The 25,966-nt window shown below is 34.4% G+C and overlaps 1 protein-coding gene across 3 annotated transcripts in view; it reads left to right on the top strand.

Moving 5' to 3' along the window:
* KRIT1 (KRIT1 ankyrin repeat containing) overlaps positions 1-25,966 on the top strand; it is a 50,609-nt gene that overhangs the window by 5,698 nt on the left and 18,945 nt on the right. For all 3 annotated transcript variants that reach the window (XM_035020543.1, XM_035020541.1, XM_035020542.1), the window contains exons 4-15: positions 5,018-5,110; positions 6,239-6,368; positions 7,892-8,135; positions 8,347-8,462; positions 8,695-8,838; positions 15,230-15,386; positions 16,680-16,787; positions 18,816-18,972; positions 19,746-19,897; positions 22,700-22,866; positions 23,592-23,679; positions 24,213-24,419. In XM_035020543.1, coding sequence (XP_034876434.1) covers positions 5,018-5,110; positions 6,239-6,368; positions 7,892-8,135; positions 8,347-8,462; positions 8,695-8,838; positions 15,230-15,386; positions 16,680-16,787; positions 18,816-18,972; positions 19,746-19,897; positions 22,700-22,866; positions 23,592-23,679; positions 24,213-24,419 — 1,763 coding nt within the window. The remainder of the gene's footprint in view (positions 1-5,017; positions 5,111-6,238; positions 6,369-7,891; positions 8,136-8,346; positions 8,463-8,694; positions 8,839-15,229; positions 15,387-16,679; positions 16,788-18,815; positions 18,973-19,745; positions 19,898-22,699; positions 22,867-23,591; positions 23,680-24,212; positions 24,420-25,966) is intronic.

Here is a 25,966-nt window from a genome sequence, read left to right as displayed (position 1 = left end):
AAAAAAATAAAAGTAAAATAAAAAAAACTTGAGGGGTGCCTGGATGGCTCAGTCTGTTAAGCGTCCACTTCTTGGTTTCAGCTCAGGTCATGATCTCAGGGTTCTGAGATCCAGCTGCCTCCCGCTCCGCACTTAGCAAGGAGTCTACTTGAGATTCTCTGCCTCTCCCTCCCCCCACCCCACACCCTGCTTTCACAGGCATGCACTCTCTCTCACTCTCAAACAAATAAATAAAATCTTTAAAAGAAAACTTGAAAAAGACTCAGAAAACATCTTTTAAGGTATAGCAAAGCCTTTCAAGAAATAACTTGACTGAGCCTGGGTGGCTCGGTCTTTTAAATGTCTGCCTTTGGCTCAGGTCATGATCCTGGGTCCTGGGATCCAGTCCCACATTGGGCTCCCCAGGGAGCCTGTTTCTCCCTCATCCTCTGCCCGCACCCCCCCCCCAGCTCACCCTCCCTCTCTCTCTCAAATAAAGAAATAAAATCTTAAATTAAAAAAAAAAAGAGGGGCGCCTGGGTGGCTCAGTTGTTAAGCATCTGCCTTCTGCTCAGGTCATGATCCCAGGCTCCTGGGATCAAGCCCCGCATCGGGCTCCCCATTCACTGGGAAGCCTGCTTCTCCCTCTCCCACTCCCCTCTGCTTGTGTTCCCTCTCTTGCTGTGTCTCTGTCAAATAAATAAAAATTTTTAAAAAGAAAGAAATAACTTGACTATAATGTTTTTTTAAGTTGAAAAATAAGTAAGTTGCAGTGTTATGATTTGTTCAGCAGAGATGGGAAACCAAAGAGTAGCTTGAAAACAAAGAGAAAATACAAATCACTTTTGTTAGAAGTATAGTTCTCTAGTTAAGTATCTTTGAACTACTATTTTTATTTCTCTACTTTAGGACAGAGGGAACTAAAAACCTTGCTTCATAACTAAGTGAAAGTTAAGATTCATGAATTAGAATCCTATAAGCTGCCAGGCAACAGAGGTTTCTTCCTGTTTGGTCACAGGAAGAAGACCCTTTTCAAAGAGCCAAACTGAATTATTGAAGTATTAACCTTGAAAGGTTCAGACCCCATTTAAAATATTAGGTAATATATAGCCTAGGGAACTATTTAAAAATTAATGATAATTTTCTCAGGCTGTAGCCTCATAAGAAGTGGATAGCAGTTAAAAGTTAGAGAAATTGTAAACTGTATCCACTATTCAGACATTATCATTAAGATGCTAAAGCTAATTTCAGTCAAATAGCTGTTGAAAACAGTTGTAATGAGGTAAAGCATACCTCTCTATGCCTACCTTTTGTTTTTTTAAAACTTAGTGTTTTGGTTTTTTTTTTCTGTTAATCTTTCTAGAGATTGTCTAGTTTATCTGTTTCAGTAAAGAGTCTGTTTTTGTTGCAGAGATAGGGCTGAATCCTGTGATTCAAGTTATTATTTTGGGTATTTGTTCTATAGAGATAGCTGAACTGTAAGCCTCTGATTCATAATTTTTGGAGCTATCATTCACCATTTTTTAAACCTTTCCAATAGGTAACCTCCCCAATAGGGCCTGAATGGTTGGGGCTCTAATCATTATAACTCAACATTATAATAAGTTACTGCATAAATTTACAGATCCTTGATAACATTCTGAGTCCCACAAAGAGAATATCCTTTCCCTAATTATCAGGTTGACTTTTTAATAAAATGATCTAGAAATTGATCTTAGCTAAAAAGGGGACTCTCCTTATGGGTGATCCAGGCATGTAAAAGGCTGTTTTTGGATGCCACAAATTTGTCAGTCTTGGCCTTCTGATAAATTTTCATCTAGACTTGTTTTACTGTCGCTAAATTGTTATAGTTACCAGGATATATCCTTAGATCAAATTCCTGAGACATATACCCAAATCATATATTTGAGCTAAGACAGACAAGTCATAATTTGCTATCAATTAGCCAAAATCTATCACTTGGTCCATTCACCCAGAAGGGGGATGAAAGTGGTGTCAGTGTTAACAAAGATGTCCTCTGGCCCAGAGAAAGGGGTAGTACTCTTAGAAGATTTTCTGGCAGCTTTTAATAAAAGAAATTAAAATGGAGAAGTTAAACTAACTAGTTATATTAATGAGTCATACCAGATCCTGACTATCCTATTTATTGAGTAATGTATGAAATATTTTTATAGAGTAATAGGATACCTTATATAAGCATCACCTAAAAATCACAAATGACTTTATAATAGCAGTGGTTATGCCTTACCTTTTTGTGTAGTGCTGTGTATCGTTTATAAAGCATCACCACACTTACTTATTAATGAAATTCTCAAATTGGCCCTGTGAGTTGGTATACGGTCATTTTCACATCTGTAAATGGAAATGCACATATAAGTTGTTATCTGCTAAAATCGTATTCCCATTAGTGGAGGAGTTAGGACAAGAATCCTCATTTCCCAACTTGTAGTCAGTGCTTTTATTTTTATCCCCCACAAAAAAATCTCATTACATCTATAATTTGCAAAGTAGGCAGTTAAGCAATGGATCAGAACTGAGTTTAGGGATGCAGCAAGGCAGGAAAGATTAAGTGGGACAATGCCTTGGGTTAGACAAAAGAAATTGCCTCTGAAATGAGTTGTTATTCTGTATCTAACACTTATATTTTCTACAAATGTCCAATTTGTAAAATAATTGTTTGGGGGCTATAATAATAATGGCCATAATAAAAATATTGACTCCATTATTTTGTGCATAAATGAAGCTGCTTGAACTCTTATATTATCTACTTGTCCATAGAAGGCGTCCAGCCAGACATTCCTACTTGGGTCAGGAACAAGGTTCTCTATCTTGGAGTGGGAAGATTGGAAGAGTTGACAAAAATAATGGTAAAGGTGTCTAGATGAGAAGTTTTAAAGTGCATGACTTGTAGGTTTTTATTTATATCCCCCTTGCGGCCAAATCAGGAAAAACAGATTAAGAATGGAGGTTACAATTCAGAACAGTAGTTCATAGCCCAATCAGATTTTAATAAAAACTGAAATTGAAGGGGCACCTGGGTGACTCAGTCTGTTAAGCGTCTGCCTTTGGCTCAGGTCATGATCTCAGGGTCCTGGGATCAAGCCCCATGTCAGGCTCCCTGCTCTGCGGGGAGCCGGCTTCTCCCTCTGCCCCACTCCCCTACTTGTATGTGTGCGCACGGGCACACACGCTCTCTCTCTCTCATGCTCTCTCGAATAAAAGTCTTAAAAAAAAAAAACAACTGAAATTGAGGGTGGAGGTTGAATGTTAAATGAAGGGCTACTGAACTTTAAGACTTTGCAACTTATGGGGTGGCTCAGTGAGTTGAACTTCCGATTCTTGATTTTGGCTTAGGTCATGATCTCAGGATTGTGGGATCCTGCCCTAAGTCAGGGTCCCTGCTCAGCCGGTAGTCCGCTTCTCCTTCTTCCTCTGCCCTGACCCGTCTTGTGCTCGTACACGCGCACTCTCGCTCTCTCGCTCAAATAAAATCTTAAAAAAAGAAAGAAAAAAAGCAAGCAAGCAAGCTTCTCTTCTAGTGAGTCAAGACCAGTACCATAAATCTACTGGTTCATTGTCTACAGAATGATTTGCATTATTATCAGAATGAACAGTTTTTATTAGGGCATATAATAAAATTGGCTATATTTTAACTCCTCTTAATGCTGCCTTTTAAAACATTTTCTAGTTCCCCCCCCAAAAAAAGGCGGGGGGACAAACCAAAAAAACACTCTTAACTATAGAGAACAAGCCAATGGTTACTAGAGAGGAGGTGGGTGGGAGGATGGGTGAAATAGGTGAAGGGGATTAAGAGTATACTTATCTTAGTATGGTGAGATTATGGGTGATTTTTTTTTTCCTTATGCTACTTTTTATTTTAAATGAAATTGATTTTTTAAAGCAAAATTAGCATTTAATAAACATATATTTTCCTTCTAGCCTCTTTTTTTTTTTTTTTTTTTTTTTTTTTTGGTCCTGTGCATTGCTAAAATATGTCTGTATGTCACTCATCCAACAAATATTTATTGCCTGAATTCTACATGCCAGGTACACTATGCTAGCCAATTATGGGAATAGATATTGTTTCCATTTAATGTGATTTTACTTTTATATACTCGCATATATGTGGCTTCATAGTTTTTGAAACCTCATTCAACATAAATGTACTCAAATTTATACAATATTATTGGTTACATTATTATTATGTATTTCTTAAAGTATTTGATTCATACTGACATATTCCTTTCCAAAAGTTTAGATAGCCATTTGCACTTCTACCAGCAATATCTGAAAAAGCAAACATTCTTCCAGGGTACCTTATATTTTAAATTGCCGTCTTTTACAAGTTAAAACATTCTATATCATTACTTATTAATTTCCTTTGTTTGGTTTCTAGTGAGGATGGTGTTTCTAAAATGTTTGTTAAAATTTGGAATTGCCCACTTTTGTGAATTGCCTCTATAGAATTTCTTTATCTATTTAGTGATTTTTTTTCTTAATCATTGTGTTTTCTTTAGTGAGGATGGTGATCTGTTATTTTGATGCATTTTTAAATATTACACATTCTTCTTTCATTTGATGTTTTTATAACATGCAGAACTTTACAAAATTTTGTGAGCACAGGGGCGCCTGGGTGGCTCAGTTGTTAAGCGTCTGCCTTTGGCTCAGGTCATGATCCCAGGGTCCTGGGATCAAGCCCTGCATCGGGCTCCCTGCTTGGCGGAGAGCCTGCTTCTCTCTCTCCCCCTGCTTGTGTTCCCTCTCTTGCTGTGTCTCTGTCAAATAAATAAATAAAAAATCTTAAAAAATAAAATAAAATATAAAATAAAAAATTTTGTGAGCACAAAAAAGTATACTTATCTTGATGAGCACTGAGTAATATATGGAATTGTCTAATTGCTATATTGTACACCTGAAACTAATACAACACTATTTTAACTGCACTGGAATTAAAATAATTTTTTTTCTAATTCTCAAGGAAATTTATAAAATTTAAAAGCCCATTATTTTTATCTTTACTGATTTTTTAAATGGTTAGGAAAGCGAGTGGTACTAATGAAGAAATTTCCTCTGGATGGGGAGAAGATGGGCAGAGAAGCAGCATTATTTATTGTTCCATCAGTTGTCAAAGGTAAAGTCTAAGTTTTATGAATCTTTATGTACTTTTGATGCTAAGTTAAAGTCTACTGAGGAATTTAGTAACTCACATTCATAGTTACTACTATAGTACTGTTTTAAAATACCTATTTTTCAGTTAGTAGTTAAGATGAGGAAATTTATTACTTAAAAAAAGGTATTTTGATTTCAAAGTAATATTCACCTTCTGGACTAAACAGTAATGTTTTTATTTCTGGTTTTAAAAGTAGAATAAAGAAGTGAGGAGGGAAGCCATAATTGAAATTAAAAATTTTCAGGTTATAATAAGGGATTTTTCAAAGGATATGACTAGAAATAGATATTTCAGTATTTTAGAACATTAACAGACTATGATCAGGACCTATCTGGTATTTGGCACAAGAAGGTGTTAATAATAGTTCTAAAATACTCTGCCTGACAGCATTGGTAATATATAAAGAATTTAGATCTAATGTAAAAAATTTAATTTGAGCCTTTGACATCCTGGAATAATTGAAAAATACTAAATTTCAGTGCAGACCTTTCAGCCTACTAATTTTGTGCCTTTGGACAAATCACCTCTTTAAGCCTCAGCTCTATTTGTAAGATAGGTATCTGCTTCTACTAAGTTCATTGTGCTCGAAGAATTCAATGAGGTATTAGATATGAAAACCACTTTGGAAACTAAATTTAGAGTACTGGCCTCCTATAAGGCAGCAATAAGACTGAAGATAAATTAATGACCCAGTGTGGATATGCCATCATCTTGCTGCTCACACGGTACTTATATGTATTTTATGAGCCAGCTCTAGCATTCCAGATACATATTTTTTTCCCCAGCCATACTTAGGCTAAAAAGTACAATATATTAAAATGGTGTTGGAAATCTTATTAATCAGAGTTTTACAATATTGTTGAAGAAGAGAAAGAGGAAACAATTTCTGCAATCCTTCAAGAATATAGGTCTTCTAATTCCAAATGGATAAGGTCACAGAACTGGTCATCAATTTAATCAAGGTTTTCTATATCCAAATCTAAAAGAATTCATGTTACATTTAACTACTTTTTAAAATATATAGTTTTAAATGAAAAACATGCAGTTGTAAACCTTTTATATGATGGCATTATTCATTTTCTTTTTCAGATAATACTAAATATACGTATACTCCAGGATGCCCAATTTTTTACTGCTTACAAGATATTATGCGAGTCTGTAGTGAATCCAGCACTCATTTTGCTACACTTACAGCAAGGATGTTAATAGCCTTGGATAAGTAAGAAATGCCACTAAAAATATTTTTTTAATAAATCAAATACAGGTTCATAGTAGAAATTAGCTCTGATAGAAGAAAATAATAAAATTAATAATATATGTAACATAATGTTATGTTTTTGAAGTACGATATAAAAATGAAAAGCCCCAAAGATAAGACTGTCCTGGTTTGCTTGCAATAGCTAATCTTTTTTCAAAAATGACAAAGACTGCCCTGGATTAAGAATTAAGATTCCTAGGCGCCTGGGTGGCTCAGTCGTTAAGCGTCTGCCTTCAGCTCAGGTCATGATCCCAGGGTCCTGGGATTGAGTTCTGCATCAGGCTCCCTGCTCAGCAGGAAGCCTGCTTCTCCCTCTCCCACTCCCCCTGCTTGTGTTCCTGCTCTCGCTGTCAAATAAATAAAATCTTAAAAAAAAAAAAAAAAAAAAAGAATTAAGATTCCTTGTTATACAACTAGATTTCGTTTTTGGGTTTTTTTTAAATTTTCAAGTTGAGTTACCACTGCCTTTATATCCTCTCCTACTTCGCACTAGTTCCCTTATTTCCATCCTTCCTCCACTATTTTAATAGAACTAATTATGTCTTTAAAAATAGTTAATCTTAGGAAACAAACTGAGGGTTGCTGGAGGGGTGGATGGGGTAACTGCGTCATGGGCATTGGGGAGTGAATATGTTGTAATGAGCACTGGGTATTATATAAGACTTATGAATCACAGACTTGTACCCCTGAAACAAATAATACACTATATGTTAATTTAAAAAATAGTTAAATATTGTGTAAGACTGACGAATCACAGACCTGTACCCCTGAAACAAATAATACATTATATGTTAAAAAAAAAAAAAAAGAAGATAGTAGGAAGGGAAAAATGAAGGGGGTGGAAATCAGAGGGGGAGATGAACCATGAGAGACTATGGACTCTGAGAAATAAAATGAGGGTTTCAGAGGGGAGGGGGTGGGAGGATGGGTTAGCCTGGTGATGGGTATTAAGGAGGGCACGTATTGAATGGAGCACTAGTGTTACACGCAAACAGTGAATCATAATGATGTAATGTATGGTGACTAACATAACATAATAAAATAAAATTTAAAAAAAATAGTTAAGTAAGCGAATGACTAAAGTTCTCTTTCTGTTTTCCCTGATGCTGGGTCACATGGTTCCTCAAGTTCTGATAGATTTAGTATTGAGTTACTCTTAGCAGTGAACAAGTTGTTTAGCCTATCATGCCTTTGTCCTTCTGTAACTACAGAGCTAATGTCACCTCTGTCTCAGTGGTTCTAATTTTAAAAGTACTTCATGTTTTTTGAAAGGGGTTTTTATTATAATGGTATATGCATTTTAAAAATAGTTTGCTGAGTCTATTAACTTATTATTAGTAAATGAAGTACTTAATGAACACTAGTTAAAAATTTAAAAATCTGAATGTAATATTAGAACGTATCACATCTCAGAGTTTGATGGTCTTTTTTCATCTTCATATTTGAACAAATATTTCTGTGACCTCTTCTTTCTATTTTTCCAGGTGGTTAGATGAACGTCATGCACAATCTCACTTTATTCCAGCTTTATTCCGACCTTCTCCTCTTGAGCGGATAAAAACTAATGTCATAAACCCTGCATATGCAACTGAATCAGGTCAGACAGAAAACTCACTACATATGGGCTACAGTGCACTAGAAATAAAGAGTAAAATGTTAGCCCTAGAGAAGGCAGATACTTGTATTTACAACCCTTTGTTTGGATCAGATCTTCAATATACAAACCGGGTAAGAGTTGAATGAATTTTGGCTCTGATTTCAAGGACATTTTATCTGAAATATAATTTTTTTCTAAAGTAAATATACCTATTACTAATTGTAAATGTTAAGATGACATCTAGTTAGTTGTATTTATTTAGTTGTGTTTTATCAATGAAAGTCAAGTATCTAAAGCTCTTAAGGGGATTTTGTTTTTGTTTTTTCTATTTTCCCTTTTTAGGTAGATAAAGTGGTAATAAATCCATACTTTGGTCTAGGAGCTCCAGACTACTCAAAAATCCAAATTCCCAAACAGGAAAAATGGCAGAGAAGTATGAGCAGTGTCACAGAAGACAAGTACTGTTTTGGTTTTACTCCACATTGCTTTTTTAAAACTTATATTATAATGTTAAAATATTGTTTAAAATGATATATGTAGTTAGTATGCAATGTAACCACTGCATAAAAGATTTAGTTTGCAGCTGCTAAGTGATATATGGGTTTCATAGATATGTCATGTTTATTTTGAAACAATTTGAATTTCAACAGTGCTTTTTAAAAAAAAAAATTATCTGTTTTTAATGATTAGGGAACGACAGTGGGTAGATGACTTTCCTCTCCATCGAAGTGCCTGTGAAGGAGATTCAGAATTACTAAACCGTCTTCTCAATGAAAGATTTTCTGTCAACCAATTAGATAGTGACCACTGGGCGCCCATTCATTATGCATGCTGGTAAATGGATTACTTTTTTTTTTCTTAGAAGGAATGAATCCTTAGTTATAAATGTTAGTGCTTCTTTTCAGAACTGTTGTCATTCCAGCCACCTTTCTCTACTACATTTTGCCTTACGGGCTTTCTATTTAGATCTTTGATTACTGTTTGTATGTACCACTGTTCAGAATTACAAGGTCTGCCCCATGGGAAAAGTATCATTATACAGCACTAGGTCCCTTATTCACCCTTGTAATTTCTATTGTTTTGTATTGGAGTTATATTAAGTTTGTTTACCCTGACTATAAAATTTATATGATGTAACTACTTATGATTTGACATTGATCATGTTAGAAAAATATTCATTTAGTTCTTGGGGAAGCTGTGGCATCAAGAAACTCCCCAAATCCTTAATTAGAATGAATGCCATTCTTTCTTTCTTTTTTTTTAAGATGAGAGGGATTAGCTCACAAGATTGGGGTTAGCTCTTGCTCTCCTACTCTTCCCACATGATAGTAACTCTTCCCCTCAGCTGATCTGAGTTCTTATATTTGTGTTCATAGCAGTAGTTAACTGTCAGCTATAGTTTATCCTCTAGAAGGGATGTAATGAAGTTATTTACCATTATTTCTTATGCAAAAGTTGCTTTTGACTTAGTGTTTAAAGTGATCTTCCTTGGCTAGTTTAAGAAGTGCCTACATTATTCACTGCTTGTTAAATGTCTGTTACTTCTTAGCTGAGCAACATTTAGCAAGATACTTCACTTCTCTATATCTCAGTCTATCTATCCATATGTAAAGGCATTAATTAGATCATTGCTAGAGTTCTTTTCAGCTCAAAATTCTTTTAATTTCACTGATTCCAAAATTTGTGATCCTGTAGCTAAATATAGTTGCTTTTAATATCCATCTTTTCTCCCTTAAAAATATGCTGTTTCCCTAAAAATAGGCTCCTTTATTCAAGAAATATGCTCTTAATTTTTTCCTGTTTCCTTAAAAATAGGCTCCTTTATTCTGTATGTGTGTTCTTAGTTGTTTTCCTGTTAACATGGAATTTTCTTCTCATATTTGGAGTTACCCTAAATCTTTTTAAACTGAACTTATAGTTGTTTCTTCAGATTACTAGTAAATATTGGTAGCAGCAGTACTGAAAGAATCACATATCCTACCTGGAGCTAAACAAAAAGTAAACTGTGGAACTGGGAAGACAGAGGCAGAGAATTTTAGTTTAGGAATCCCAAATTTGTATTTGGTTAATATTGTCCCTTTTTTTGTGGCATTGGTTATTTTCTAATAAAAGAATGGTAATACTTATATTTTAAGAATGGTAGTATTTTGGGGCACCTGGGTGGCTCAGTCGTTAAGTCTCTGCCTTTGGCTCAGGTCATTGTCCCAGGGTCCTGGGATTGAGGCCCACATCAGGCTCCCTGCTCCGCGGGAAGCCTGCTTCTCCCTCTCCCATTCCCCCTGCTTGTGTTCCCTCTCGCTGTGTCTCTCTCTGTCAAATAAATAAATAAAATCTTAAAAAAAAAAAATGGTAGTATTTTTAAGTACATATTACATAAAAACAGAAGTATGGTATTTAATGTTCTTTGAAATGTCCTTAGGTTTCAGTCCTAATAACTCTCATTTCCTAAAAGTATGACCTTTGGCAAGTTATTTAATGTCTCTAAGGACCTGTCTTCATCTATGAGATGGATTTAATAATAGTACATTTCTTAAGATTAAAGGGGAAAATGCAAATAAGTGCTTTGAGGATACCTGGCACATAATAAGCACTCAATAAATGTTGGCTGTTATTATTATTTTAAGGTATTATAAAAATTTAAAGATTTTGATGTCTAAATCTGAAATTCATAATCCATAGTATTTTTAATTAGAAAATCTTACTACTACAGTATACCAAGGAAAAGAGTTTTATCCTTTGATAAAATTAATTTTGTCAGTTGGAAATAACTAAGTTTAATGTACCAGGAGTAATATGGGTCACCTTGCAATACTTTTAATCAGATCATTTGATTAATGTGAATTTGAATGAAGACTGATTTAACCATTTAGTAAGAACTTAAATTACTTTATCTTGGAAATGTACTTTTATTCACTAATTGGTATAAGGATCAAGGAGGGGAATAATAGGCCATCTCTTAAGAGACTGAGATTAGAGACTATAAGTTTAGACAAGATGTTTTACCCCTCTTGGTCTGTTTTCTCATCTTTAAAGTGAGGGTTTTTTTTTTTTAAAGATTTTATTTATTTATCTGAGACAGAGAGAATGAAAGAGACAGAGAGCACATGAGAGGGGGGAGGGTCAGAGGGAGAAGCAGGCTCCCCGCCAAGCAGGGAGCCCGATGCGGGACTTGATCCTAGGACTCCAGGATCATGACCTGAGCCGAAGGCAGTCGCTTAACCAACTGAGCCACCCAGGCGCCCTAAAGTGAGGGTTTTATTAGATTGGTGGTTCTCCAACTTTTTGGTATCAGGACCGCCTTTCATTCTTAAAAGTTACAGGATCCCAAAGAGTTTTGTTTATGTAAATTATATCTAATGTCATTTAACATGTTAGAAGTTATACCCAAAAAATATTTTAAGTATTAATTCATTTAAAAATAACAGTAAACATATTAACATAAATAACAATTTTATGAAAAATACCATATTTTCCAAAATAAAAAAATTTAACTAGAATAGTATTATTTTACATTCTTGCAAATCTCTTTATTCTATAGCTTAATAGAGGATAGCTGGATTCTCACATCTGATTCTGCATTTAATTTGCTGCAACATTATATGGCACATGGCTTCTAGAAAACCCCACTGTACACTTACGATCAAAAAAGAGTTTAAAGGATAATTAACATCTTAATATTATTATGAAAATATGTTTCATCTAGAGAATACCCTGAAAAGATTTCAGGGATTCTTAGGGCTTCCCAGATCACTTTTTGAGGACAACCCCTAAGATTGCTGCAAGCTTTTAAAATTCTCATATTGGTGGCCACGTACCTGAAAACCATTCTTTACTAGAATCACCATTTTCCAAAACTATTTAAGTTGGCTTTCTCCCCATATGGGCAACTTAATCAGCCACTCAGTAAATGTTTCACTGACATCACATATTCTCTGACCTTTCTCAAATCAGTGTCTTCACTCTCTGATCCTACTTTTAGGCTTCGTGTTATTGCTAGAGAGTGTTTTAGAGCTATGATGATTGGACTCCCTTCAAATTATCCCATCTTCACTGTAGCTTAGCTGTCTATCCTCTTCGTCTCATTCATCCTGTCAGCCTTTTAGTCCTCCCCTATGAGCTATTCTGAACCTTTCTCCTCTTAAGCACTTAAATTCCCACTACTTCCTTTCTCTACTCTCATCAGATAGCTTTACCTCCTATTTTCAAAGAAAATTGAAGCCATCGGAAATGTCTTTCTTCTCTGTCGTTTTTGTTCTCATCTCTCTCCTGTATCATGGGGTATGCAAGTAGAAATCCTTGTTTACCATAAATTCACTCTCTGCACTTTCTTTTCTCTTGCCTTCAAACATACATGGTTCTCTTCCTCTTGAAAAGAATATTAATTTGACCCTGCTCCCTCCTCTGCCACTGTCCTGTTTCTTTCCTTCCTTTCACAGCCAGACTTCAAAGGTGAGTGGGCCACACTCACTGTTGTCTCTTTTTCACTCTTCATGAACCTTCTTAAACTTTTCTGAGTTTATAATCTCTTTCACCGCTCTACAGCATTAATACTGTTGACCAACCCCTTCATTCTAAGAACAAATTGGAGTTGAAGGGGCATAATGGAGCTATAATGAAGGTCAGTACGAATGCAAGATATTACTGTTACATGATCATTATTGAAATATTGGCTTCCATTCTGTGACCTAAGCATGTGGTATGGTATGGAAACTGCTATACTAAGATTGAGAAACCTGGATTCTAACACTAGTCAGTAACCATGGGACCTTCAGCAAGTTACTTACCTGGTTCAAGTTTCATTTTTCTTAACTGTGTCATAAAAATACTTCTGCATGCCTTATAGGTTGTTTTGAAGATTATATTAAGTAATTATATAAGAAAGTATGTTGAAAACTTAAAAGCATCATACAAAATGTACATTTATATTATTTTTATTAGTTGAATTGCTTAGAAGTATCTTTTCCTGTCCTGAAAGATTATTTTTCAAGATGCAGTTCATTGTTCTAAGATACTCATTTTTCATATTCTCCCAGCCTTTTTTTTTTTTTTTTAAGATTTTATTTATTTGAGGGGCATCTGGGTGGCTCAGTCGTTAAGCGTGTGCCTTCAGCTCAGGTCATGATCCCAGGGTCCTGGGATCGAGCCCCGCATCGGGCTCCCTGCTTGGCGGGAAGCCTGCTTCTCCCTCTCCCACTCCCCCCTGCTTGTGTTCACTCTCTCGCTGTGTCTCTCTCTGTCAAATAAATTTAAAAAAAAAGATTTTATTTGAGAGAGGGTGAGAGAGAGCACAAGCAGGGGGAGGAGTTAGAGGGACAGGGAGGGGGAAAAGCAGGCTCGCCACTGAGCAAGGAGCCTGATGCAGGGCTCGATCCCAGGACACTGGGATCAGGACCTGAGCCTAAGGCAGATGCTTACCGACTGAGCCACCCGGCACCCCCCCCCTTTTTTTTTAAAGATTTTATTTATTTATTTGAGAGAGAGAAAGAGAGGGAGAGCATAAACAGGGGTAACAGCAGACAGAGGGAGAAGCAGACTCCCTGCTGAGCAAGGGAGCCCAATGCGGGACTCGATCCCAGGACTCTGGGATCATGACCTGAGCTGAAGGCAGACACTTAACAGACTGAGCCACCCAGGTGTCCTAAATTCTCCCAGCCTTAACAGTAATTCTTTTCAGTTAGATGAATTTGCTTATTTTCAGATAGATACTCCAAGCCTTTGCCTTCCTCTTGAGTACTAAGCTTGCATTTTCAAATACCTACTGAACAGTTTAGTCACTCTCTTTTTGTCTATAAGGCAGTTTAGAGAATGCAGAGACAGTGTATCTACCCTCAAGGAATTTCCAGGCTATTAGAGATGTATATAAATAAGGGTGAAAGTAGATAAAAGAAGTCCCATAAAAGAAGCAAAAAACATGCTACATGTAGTGGAACTATAGAAGAGGTAGATTTTAAACTGTTGCAGAGAAATAACAGAATTTAACCTAAACAAAATGAGATAGGGAGAAAAGGACATCTCAGCAAAGAACATGAGCAAAAAGTCAAATGAACCGGAAAGGGTAGCATACAAGTGGCAGGTTCAGGGTATAAGGGTATTTAGAGGGGAAGAAAGGAAAGTTGATGGCAAATCAGATAACTTCTAAAGATGTATTATTTTCCCCTCAAATGTACCATATCTGAAAGCAAATTTCCTATCCCCTTTCCCCCCCTCCCACCCATTTATTTACAAACAGTGAATTACTTTTCCACCATTGCTTCAGATTGCAGCCTTATATAAGTCTTTGGCTCTGATGAAATGGTGGACTCAACTATGTCCGACACATGCTTTGTACTCTACTGGGTCCTTGCTTTGCTTAGTCCTTTCCCCCCTACCTAAAATATTTTTACCTCTCTTCAACATCTCTTTGGTTCCTTCCTACTTAAAATCCACTTCAAATTGTTCTGTCAATTCAGGGAGTCATAGACTAAAGTCCTATCTTTTCTGACATTTTTAAAAGCATTAGTTATATACTATTTTGACTTGACAAATATATAGCGTCTATTATGTTGATTGCTATCCTAAACTGTTACTTAAATTTTACAGCATAATGTAACTTATCCCATGTTTTTGTTTTATCTCTCTTATTACATTGTAAGCCTTTATTAGAGCAGAAACCATGTATCTTATGGTTTAAATATTTAATATTTAAATTTTAATATTTAAGATTTATTAATGTATCTTATGGTCTTATGTATCTTATGGTTTAAATGTTTAATATTTAATATTTAAGTATTTAAATACTGCAGTGTGGGAGACACAAAAATCTTTGGATATGTAGCTGCCCAACACAGCAGCTACATATCCAGTTCTATCTTTGGGCCTATTTTGCAAATCACAATCAGGCCTAAGTGAAAGCATTATGAAGTTTCTGATTCTAAACCTATTTTTGACTAAAAATTTTATCTCCCTAATTCATAATTTTTGTACTTTGCGTGGGGGGAGTTCTTTGTCATCTGCTCTATCTTGTATTTGAAGTTATATTTCCTCCCACTTGATGAGAAACAGAAACAGTTGAACTGAACCAGAAGAATTCATAAGAAATCCCTAGGCACTGAAAACATCTATGTCAATGTCTTACTAAAAAAAAAAAAAAAATCTTAGATTTCTTTGAGATAATCATCTAAAATTTGAATTTTTAAAACATTTCATATGACTTTTTTGGGTAAGTTTTATCTTTTTTTTTTTATAGGTATGGAAAAGTTGAGGCCACTCGCATTTTGTTAGAAAAAGGAAAGTGCAATCCAAATCTTTTAAATGGACAGCTTAGTTCTCCTCTTCATTTTGCTGCTGGAGGAGGACATGCTGAAATAGTACAGATTCTCCTAAACCATCCAGAAGTTGACAGAGTAAGTTATTTTCCAGGTTTGTTTTTTTTTTTATGTTCAGACAATGAATAACAAGTAATGACATTAAAATGTTCAATTGTGGGGCGCCTGGGTGGCTCAGATGGTTAAGCGTCTGCCTTCGGCTCAGGTCATGATCCCAGGGTCCTGGGATCGAGTCCCGCATCGGGCTCCCTGCTAGGCGGGGAGCCTGCTTCTCTCCCTCTGCCTCTCTCTCTCTCTCTCTGACTTTCATGAATAAATAAATAAAAAAAATTAAAAAAAAAAAAGTTCAATTGTAGGGGCGCCTGGGTGGCTCAGTCGTTAAGCATCTGCCTTCTGCTCAGGTCATGATCCCAGGGTCCTGGAATCGAGCCCTGCACCAGGCTCCCTGCTTGGGGGGAAGCCTGCTTCTCCCTCTCCCACTCCCCCTGCTTGTGTTCCCTCTCTCGCTATATCTCTCTCTGTCAAATAAATAAGTAAAATCTTAAAAAAAAAAAAAAAAAAGTTCAATTGTATACTTGAGAAGTCAACTAAAAAATTATACCATCTATATAGTATGAGTAATATTTATGTATAAATTTGCTTTTATAATTGTTTTTATTGTGATAAAATGTACCTCACATAAAATTTACCATTTTAACCATTTTTAGGTGTACAGTTCAGTGGCATTAAATACATTCACATTGTTGTGCAATCATCACTATCATCCATCTCCTGCATATACATAAAATTTAACCTCTTTTTGTGTTATACTGTATTTCCTCAAAAAACATCCTTAAGAAGGAAAAAGATTTTCTATGCATTTTTCCAGAATTTGTATTAATACTTTTTTTTTTTTTTTAAAGATTTTATTTATTTATTTGACAGAGAGAGAGACAGCGAGAGCAGGAACACAAGCAGGGGAGTGGGAGAGGGAGAAGCAGGCTTCCTGCCGAGCAGGGAGCCCGATGTGGGACTCGATCCCAGGACCCTGGGATCATGACCTGAGCCGAAGGCAGACGCTTAACGACTGAGCCACCCAGGCACCCTTAATACATATTTTTAAAGGGGGAAATAATCATTTAAATAATTTTAAACAAAACCTTTGTTGGATCTTATAATCAGAACTTTTAAAAAATAATCACATTTATTAGTGCTTTCAGTCTTTCATCTTTATCAAGTAATGTTTAAGTATAGTATATGCTAAGTATGGTTAATATTTAATATTTGACAAAAGTCTATTTTTTATGAAATTTTGATTGAATAACATTTTCACATATAATGCCATATATTTGTAATGCTTTTTTTCTTCATATTTTTTTCCAAAATTTCTAGCACATAACAGATCAACAAGGAAGATCCCCTTTAAATATTTGTGAAGAAAACAAACAAAATAACTGGGAAGAAGCTGCAAAGCTATTGAAGGAAGCCATTAACAAACCAGTAAGAATTACCTTCAGGAATAGAACTAACCCAAATATTTAAATTGATAAGTAATTTGAGTATTTGTGGCAAGAGGAATGGATGGATGGTTTCTTTACTGCTTTTAGAAAACCTCATGGTTAGATCTCTTAAGTATTAAATCTGTTATCATCCCTAACATTCAGACATTTATTCTTGCATACCAAAATAAAAATTGCATAAGTAAATAAATCCTTAAAACATTTAATATTAACCTAATTTCTAGTATAATCGTAATACTTGATGCTGTCTGAAATAATAAGCAGTAACATTAAGATAGAGAAGAATTAACAATTAGAAAAAACTCAGTTCACCTAAAAGTTACAGTGACAAGAAAACTGTCATCAATTTAAAAACTGTATGAAAACTTGCAAACCAGATAAAAGGATTTATACCAAAGTATTAAAACTTGATATCAACAGATATAATCTCTGAGCCTTTCCAGACATTTCCATCAATTAGGCAATAAGTATTTATGGAGTATTTCTGTAAATTTAACACGTTGAAATGCTGAAAGTGACAGGTGATAAAGAATAAATATGTGATCTCTGCCTTTAAGGAATATTAACATACACACTCACCACACACTCAACAGATTTTGTCAAAATACTATTCCATGAGCACAAGACAAAGTTAAGGAAAGCAGTACAGGCACCCGTATATTATACTTGATTACAATTTATTTTTAATTGTATAGGACACATTATTATTCCTGGCATAATTTTTATATTCTAAATGAACAAGATAAGAGGAATTAGTACTTCCATCCAAAATGAACTGAGCTGGAAGTTGTTTGGGCAATAAAATGTATAGAGACTACATTGAAAAATGACAATGAGATATTACCTCACACCAGACAGAATGGCTAGTTTCAAAAAGGTAAAAAATAACAAGTGCTGGAGAAAGTGGAACCCTTGCTATTGGTGGGAATGTAGATTGGTGCAACCACTGTGGAAAACAGTATGGAGGTTCCCCCAAAAATTAAAAATAGAGGTACCATACGATCTGGTAATTCCACTACTGGGTATTTACACAAAGAAAATGAAAACACTAATTTGAAAAGATACATGCAATTGCTCCTCAGCCTTTTGGCTAAGATCAAGTGTGAAAAGATACGTGCATTTCTGTGTTTATTGCAATATTATTTACAGTAGCCAAGATATGGAAGCAACCTAAGTGTACATCAATAGATGAATGGATAAAGAAGAGGTGGTATATATAGACAATGGAATATTACTCAGCCATAAAAAAAGAATGAAATCTTGTCATTTGCAACGACACAGATGGACCTAGAGGGTATTTATTATGCTAAGTGAAATAAGTCAGACAGAAAGACAAATGCCATATGATTTCACTTGTATGTGGAATCTAAAAAACCAAACACAAAAAAAACAGACTCCTAAATATAGAGAACAAAGTGTTGATTGCTAGAGAGTAGGGATGGGTGAGGGATGGGCAAAATAGGTGACAGGGATTTTTAATAAAACATATTGAGAATATTACTACTTTCTGAGATGTTCTGAACAAGAGGAAAGAAACTGGCTCAGGGTCCATTGTTCCATAACTTTCACAGGCAGTCTTCCATCACAGATTCCTCTTAGGAAAAATTATTTCTAGTACACATTTCTACAGTATTATTTGTGGCCCAGTAGACTCATGAGATACCTGACTAACACTAGACTCGGTAACCAAGTCTCTGTGTCCCATATGATACCTACTTAGTTCAGTAACAGCTTTAAAACATCTCCCAGAAGAATTTGAAGTTGAGTATTTATTAAGAGCCATTTGCCTTATATATGACCTGAAACATCCAGAGGAAAACACTGGAAAACATAATGGAAATAAAAATTTTTTTAAACCGTGCCAACAGATACTCGAAGCAGTTTTCTGTTATTTTCCATGTTTGAAATCTATAATAAAACATATGAAGTTGAAATTGAAGCATTTTGTTAGGCTGGGATATATAACTTCTAACCAGGTTGCATAGTTTATTATTGTTCTTTGTCCTAGTATGAAAAGGTTCGAATATACAGAATGGATGGATCATACCGTTCTGTTGAACTGAAGCATGGAAATAATACCACAGTGCAGCAGATAATGGAAGGAATGCGTCTCTCTCAAGAAACACAGCAATACTTCACTATTTGGATCTGTTCAGAAAACCTCAGTAAGAAAGTTGTTACTCTGTTGTGTAAACCTATTCCTTTGTGAGAGTGGATTGGTAAACTTAAGTATAGCATCAGTTTCTTAATGACTTTAAATTTTGAAGTGCTACGATGATCTTCTCTTTTATATAAATTACTAGTGTTCCAACTGTTGAAACAGGTAAGCCTTTGGGACCCCTCATCCCCCCTTCATTTAAAGCATTTTTTAAGTATTTGAAAACGTTTCTTCTCTGGCAATGGAATTTGATTTGAATGCCACTAAATGTAGTGCTCATCCAACTTGCCTTTATTTTCAGTGCTCATTTCACCCGAAATAATGTAAATGTTCCTTTTTCTTTATATTAGTTTTCCATCAAATTCTTTTTTTAAGACCAACCTGATGCCACTATAGATTTATCTTTCAAGCAAAGTATTGCAAATACATTGAAGTTATTGTGATTGGTTATTTAATGTTTAATTGTATTTTTTTTTAAAACACCAGATCCTACTGATTGGATCATAATTAAATAGACTATAATGGAATTAAAGATCTTATATACATTTGATATGTTTTATTTGTTTTAGGAATTCTCATAATTCTTATACTCTTAAAAACAAAAGCTCTTAACCTAAAATTGGGTTGTGATATAATTGGTTATAAAGTCAGTGACTTAAATTTAGACATTTAATTTGTGTGTATTCCTCACTTAAGTACAGATAGTTCAATACAAATTTTCTATGTGTTGATGTAACTTATTTTTACATTATTATTTATAAAAGGAAAGATGTTTTTCAGGCCTTCAACTCAAGCCTTATCATAAACCCTTGCAACATGTTCGTGACTGGCCAGAAATACTTGCTGAATTGACTAATTTGGATCCCCAAAGGGAAACACCACAGCTTTTCCTAAGAAGAGATGTGAGACTTCCTTTGGAAGTTGAAAAAAAGGTTTGCTTGTAAATCTTATTTATAGTCATATAAATGCACAGAATCTATTGAATTTCTGTGGTAGGCACTAGAAACAGAAATTGTTCTCTTCCTATATGAGGAGGTTTTACTTTTGTTTTTCTTTTAATCCTCACATCCCTAGGGTAAATGGTAGAGTTTGAGTTAGTCTACTTACAAAGCCCCTAGTTGTTTTTTTTTTTATTTCCACCTCCATTGTTTTAGAAACAAAAGAAATAGAGAGTCTATCCTAAAGAGAATTAACAACCAGATGGAAGACAGATTATACCAAAAAGAATTTTAGAATAGTTAGGAAGTATACTATCAAAGATAAACTTAATAAAGGGCTAATCAGTGTGTAAATTTCAAAGGAGCAAAGAGATAGGTTGGTGTGGGAGGAGAACAAAATACATTCTGAGTGGAGAAGATTATATTTGCAAAAGGGACATAAAAAGTTATTCTCAATAGTTAGTAAGTTTCCAAATCAAGCAGAGAATTATATAGATAGTAAAAAATGCGGATAGAATTTACATGTGATAAAAAGATTTGTTCCAGACAAGTACATTTGAATTTGAATTACTGTAGATTTTGGAGGAGAGGTGGGATAATGCTATCTGAAGGATGAATGAACAACAAAGAAACTTAAGGTGGATATTACAAGTTAAACTAGTGTGATAGTCTAAAAATTTTTTAAAATTGAAAAAAAAAAGTTCCAAGGGCTCGTAACTTTGGCAAAGAAAAAACATACAATGCATTTCCTGATTCTTATCCAAGGAAATATTAAACAAAGTTAAGTAAATTTTAGTATATAAAAGGTTCATCGACCATGTACAAACTTGGTAACTGTTTTATACCTGATTACTCATATTGTCCCTCTTATATTATCAAACCAAAGATAGATATGATCCTTTCAGTGACATATACTGGGAGTTACATAAAAATCTGTATGAAATTTACCAAAAACAGATTTAGATTATTCATAAAAAAATGTTAGAATTTCATAAATAGAACAGAGGAAGGGGTGCCTTGGGTGGCTCAGTCAGTTAAGCAGCTGCCTTCAGCTCAGGTCATGATCTCAGGGTCCTGGGATGGAGCCCGCACCCCTCCACCTCCCCACCCCCGTCAGGCTCCCTGCTCAGTGGGGAGTCTGTTTCTTCCTCTGCCCCTCCCCCCCCACTTGTGCTCATGCTCTCTAATAAATAAATCTTAAGAAAAAAACCACAATTGATCATCTCAATTGACATAGAAAATGCATTTGACAAAATCCAATACCCTTTCAATGATAAAACTCTTACAATTAGGAATAGATGGGGAACTTCCTCAACATGATAAGTGGCATTTATGTAAAACTCACAGCTAACATCATACTCGATGAAATGTTGAGAGCTTTCCTCCTAAGATCAGGAACAAGACAAGGAGGCAAGCTTTCAGCACTGCTATTTAACATAGTAGTGAAGTTCTAACCAGAGCAATTAAATTTAAAAAAGTACATAATAATATCTAATATGTGATCCACATTAAGATTTTCCCCAATTGTTTAAAAATCTTATATAGCTCCCATATGTAGGATCTAGTCAAGGTTCATACTTTGTATTTGATTGTTATCTCTTTAGTCTCTTAATCTAGAATAATCCTCTCATCTTTTTTCCCCATGAAATTCTCTTTCAGTTTTTTTTTCATATTATATAGAGCATTATAAGATTATTTTAGTTAGACAAAATAACTTTTACCATAAGGATTTGAGATCACTTTGAATTATATTTGGAAATACTTTTTTAAGATTTTATTTATTTATTTGAGAGAGTGCAAGCAAGAGAGAGAGCACATGCTGGGTGGAGGGGCAGGGGGAGAGAGAGAAGCAGACTCCCCGCTGAGCAGGGAGCCCAACTCCAGGCTCCATCCCAGAACCCCAGGATCACGACCTGAACTGAAAGCAGACACTTAACTGATTGAGCCACCCAGGCGCCCTGGAACTACTTTAAGTATTCATTCAGAAACTCTATGTAACTGTTTCCAGTTGGAGCAGAAGTATATTCTGTAGGCTAGCTTTTCAATCTTTGTTAATCTTATTGGATAAAATGAAACTTTATAGAGTTCGAAACTTAGAAAAAAAATCTTCTGCTCTCCTTTAGTGTTATTTCGAAGTGCCAAGTTTTTTTAGCCAAATAAAATTTTAAAAAAAGTTTTTAAATAAGGTTTTTTAAAACTACGTGTGCCCTTCTAGGAATTAACTTGCTTCCTTTTATCTTCCTTGAGGTTCACTACTATATTGTGTGAAACATGTAGAATAATGTTTGAGGCATATAAATATAATTTAGGTAAAATTGTGCTAGAAGTTATCCATACCTATAAACCAATGATAATCTCTTATTAGACTGTAAATCAGAGATAAACAAACTATAGCCTATGCTATATTTGACCTGCTGTTTATTTTTATATACCCCACAAGCTGTTAATGGTTGAAAAAAATCAAAAGGATAATATCTCATGTCATGTGAAAATTTTATGAAATTTAAATTTGAGTATTCATATATAAAAAGTGTTATTAGAACACAGCCACACCCGTGTCTTACTAGATTGTCTGTGGCTGCTTTTGTGCTACAGTAGCTGAGTTGGGTAGTTGTAAGAAAGACTTTGTGACTCATAAAGCTTAAAATATTATTATCTGGCCCTGAACAGGAAAAATTTGTCAACCTCTGCTCTAAATCAATAGCAGCTCATTTATATATATTAGAAAGTGATAAGTTGTATTTTTGTAACAGGAAATTATAGCCCAATAACCAAATTATACTTTTTCCTTTGAAGATTGAAGACCCACTAGCTATTCTTATTCTCTTTGATGAAGCCAGATATAATTTATTGAAGGGCTTTTATACAGCTCCTGATGCTAAACTGATAACATTGGCAAGTCTACTGTTGCAAATAGTTTATGGAAATTATGAGAGTAAGAAACACAAGCAAGGTTTCCTAAAGTAAGTATTTAATACAACATGTGGTCTTGTGCTGTGCTTGAGATTCTGTTTAACTGAGAAAGTTTAAAAATGTTATTAAGAAATATTTATACTTTGGTTTGGAACTAAAGGATACAAGGCATGGAATAAGGAAAAAACAGAACAATAGTAAAGCATTCTTAAAGTTATACTCTCTCCAAAGATACTTTTCTTATATTTGACTATGGTTTGATATATCTTATTTTTTTTAAAGATTCTATTTTTTTAAGTAATCTCTGCACCCAACGTGGGGCTCAAATCCACAACCCTAAGATCAAGAGTTGTATGCTCTACTGACTGAACAAGCCAGGCACCCCTTGATATACCTTATATTTTTTTCTTCTTTATCTCTCTTTATTACATTAAATAAGTTCATTAAAACCTGACTCGGTAAGTAGATGTATTTAAGATCTACCACAAAAACTAGCTACATGTTCAGTCTTTGAGAGAAAACACTGAAGTTTTAAACACTGAAGCTTTATCGTGGTTTTCAATTTTCAAAAATATTTTGTGGCTGTTGAAGAAACATTTCTCTTAAATGAGAATGTTGGGATTGTGGCCTTTTGCTTAAAATTTTGAGAGTTATTGTACAATATAGATTTTTCAGCTCAAAAATCATGTTACTTAAAGCAGTTTGTTTCTGGATGATTTATGTACTTACTGCTAAAAATGATTTATTTAAAGCATGTTGGCATATTTGCTTACAGTGAAGAAAACCTAAAATCCATTGTACCTGTTACCAAACTAAAAAGTAAGGCACCTCACTGGACAAACCGAATACTTCATGAATACAAGGTAAGCTGTTTAATAGAAATAAAAAGACATTTTATATCCTAGTTGAAATTTTGTAAATTAAATTGTTTGAAATTGTTTAATATGTTTTAAATATAGTACATTAAATTTACAGTCCTGAAATTAAAAATGGATTTTCTAGTTCACATGAAACTGGAAGTAGCATATTTTTATTTTTAATAATGTGGAATCTTTTACTGAACACCTTCTGTATGCTGGATACTGTGGTAAGGACTAGAGATTAAACACACACACACACACAACACACACACACACACATGAAATTATACACTATCCCTGTCCAAGGAGCACTTAAAACCTAATAGAATAGACAAACAGTATTTTTAGATTATGATATTTCTTTACTTTTTTAAATATTAACATCTCAAAAGAAAACTTGTTCTTGGGATAATGTCACAATTTTATTCTTCTTTGGGGGCAGCCATGATTTTAGAAACTGCTTAGTTGACCTATTTGGATTATCAAAGGTATGTTCTCTTTTCACATCTCTTTTATTTTACTTTATTTGTTTTTAGAATCTTAGTACAAGTGAGGGTGTCAGTAAAGAAATGCATCACCTTCAGCGCATGTTCTTACAGAATTGTTGGGAAATTCCTACATATGGAGCAGCTTTTTTCACAGGACAGATATTTACAAAGGCAAGCCCCAGCAATCATAAAGTCATCCCTGTGTATGTAGGAGTGAATATAAAAGGACTTCATCTCCTCAACATGGAAACTAAGGTAGATTTTCAGCTTTTCAGCTATTTTTGACCAGTTACATTTTATAATGTCTAAAAAAAAATGGTACCAGCCTATATGAAAAATCTAGAAATGACAAATATATAAGACTATTCATTGCAATTTCATTTGTAATAGCAAAGGATGAGGGATGAAAAGTAAATGATTGTCAGTAAGGGTTAATTATATTATTAACATATACTAATTATATAATTATATTAATTATAGTACATTTCTATGTTGAAATACTGTGCAGCCATAAAAAAGAATGAAGAATGTATAGAATGATTTCCAAGATATATTTAGTGAAAAAGCATAGTGGTGAGCCATATGTAATAGGTTACTATTTGTGTAGAAATGGGGGAAGTGAAGACTATATTTACATAAATACATATTGCTTGTGTATGAGTAAAAATTCATAAAGCCTTTAGAGAAGGCAACCAGGTAACTGGGAACAAGAGTAGAAGGGAGACTTTTTACTATGTACCATTTTGCAACTTAAAAATTTTTTTAACCGTGATAATATTACCTATTCAAACAATTCAATTAAGTTTAAATGAAAAAAATACAGATTAAAAAAAGAAAAATATAATATCTGATACAAGGGATTCACTTTGAAAATCAGAATTAGTAGTAAGAGCCTTTTGGGGAACAGGCAAGATGAAGTGTGGAAGGGACTATTCTTAGATCACTTCAGAGCTTTTCCATCAGAGGCTTGTTACTCTTCTATACTCCTTTTTCTAATCAGAGTCATTATAATATAAAATTTGGGATTATCAATTATTTTCAGCATATTTAACACATTTATCAGGATTAACAGCTTTCTAGTTTGTAATAGGAAGCTAAGAAAAATCATTAATTTTGTTCATTCAGATTTGTCTATGAATAGATCAGTTGAGGTAATAACTAAGCTTATATGTTAGAAAAGGCATTTTAGATTAGGAAATTTTATCATAAGCCTAATTTTTATTTTCATCATTTTCATAAGCTTTTATTGTGTAATCACATAACTTCTGAAAGTAGTTCAGTCATTTTGTGATAACTCCAGACACAGCTATTTTCCCATGCTCTTGGATATGCCTGTGAATGGAGACAGAGAATATATAGGGACATAGAGCTGAATAGGGACTGACTTCAGGAGTTTATCTGGAACTTGATTTTTTTGAAGTCTCTGATACCAGCTTGCTTTTGGGTCATTTGCTTATTATCATTTTCTATTTAAGCTACTTTACTCATACAAAATAGGCTGCTTCTTATTAGTTTGTAATCATTTTTCTATTTCTTTTGTATTAAGTTTGTTAAAGGAAATTGAAGGAGAAATTCCCCTTACAAGCATTTCAAGAAATTTTTCCTCTGCTATTTCAGAGCATTTTATACAACATTTACAAATCCTTTATTGAACTAAATGTGATGCTGTGGGTATGACACCAAGCCTCTTCTGTAAGCTATAGTGTATGTTTGACTTTTGGTAGCATCCCAAGTTTAGGCAACGATAAAATGTGTTATTTAGTTCCCATATGATGGGTCAGCATTATCTTAAAACATTTCAC

This window comes from Mirounga leonina, unplaced genomic scaffold, assembly GCF_011800145.1.
Source record: "Mirounga leonina isolate KUSES-001 unplaced genomic scaffold, KU_Mleo_1.0 Mir_174, whole genome shotgun sequence".
NCBI lineage: Eukaryota > Metazoa > Chordata > Mammalia > Carnivora > Phocidae > Mirounga > Mirounga leonina.
The sequence above is the reverse complement of the archived record's forward strand: the minus strand, read 5'-3'. Positions and strand labels throughout refer to the sequence as shown.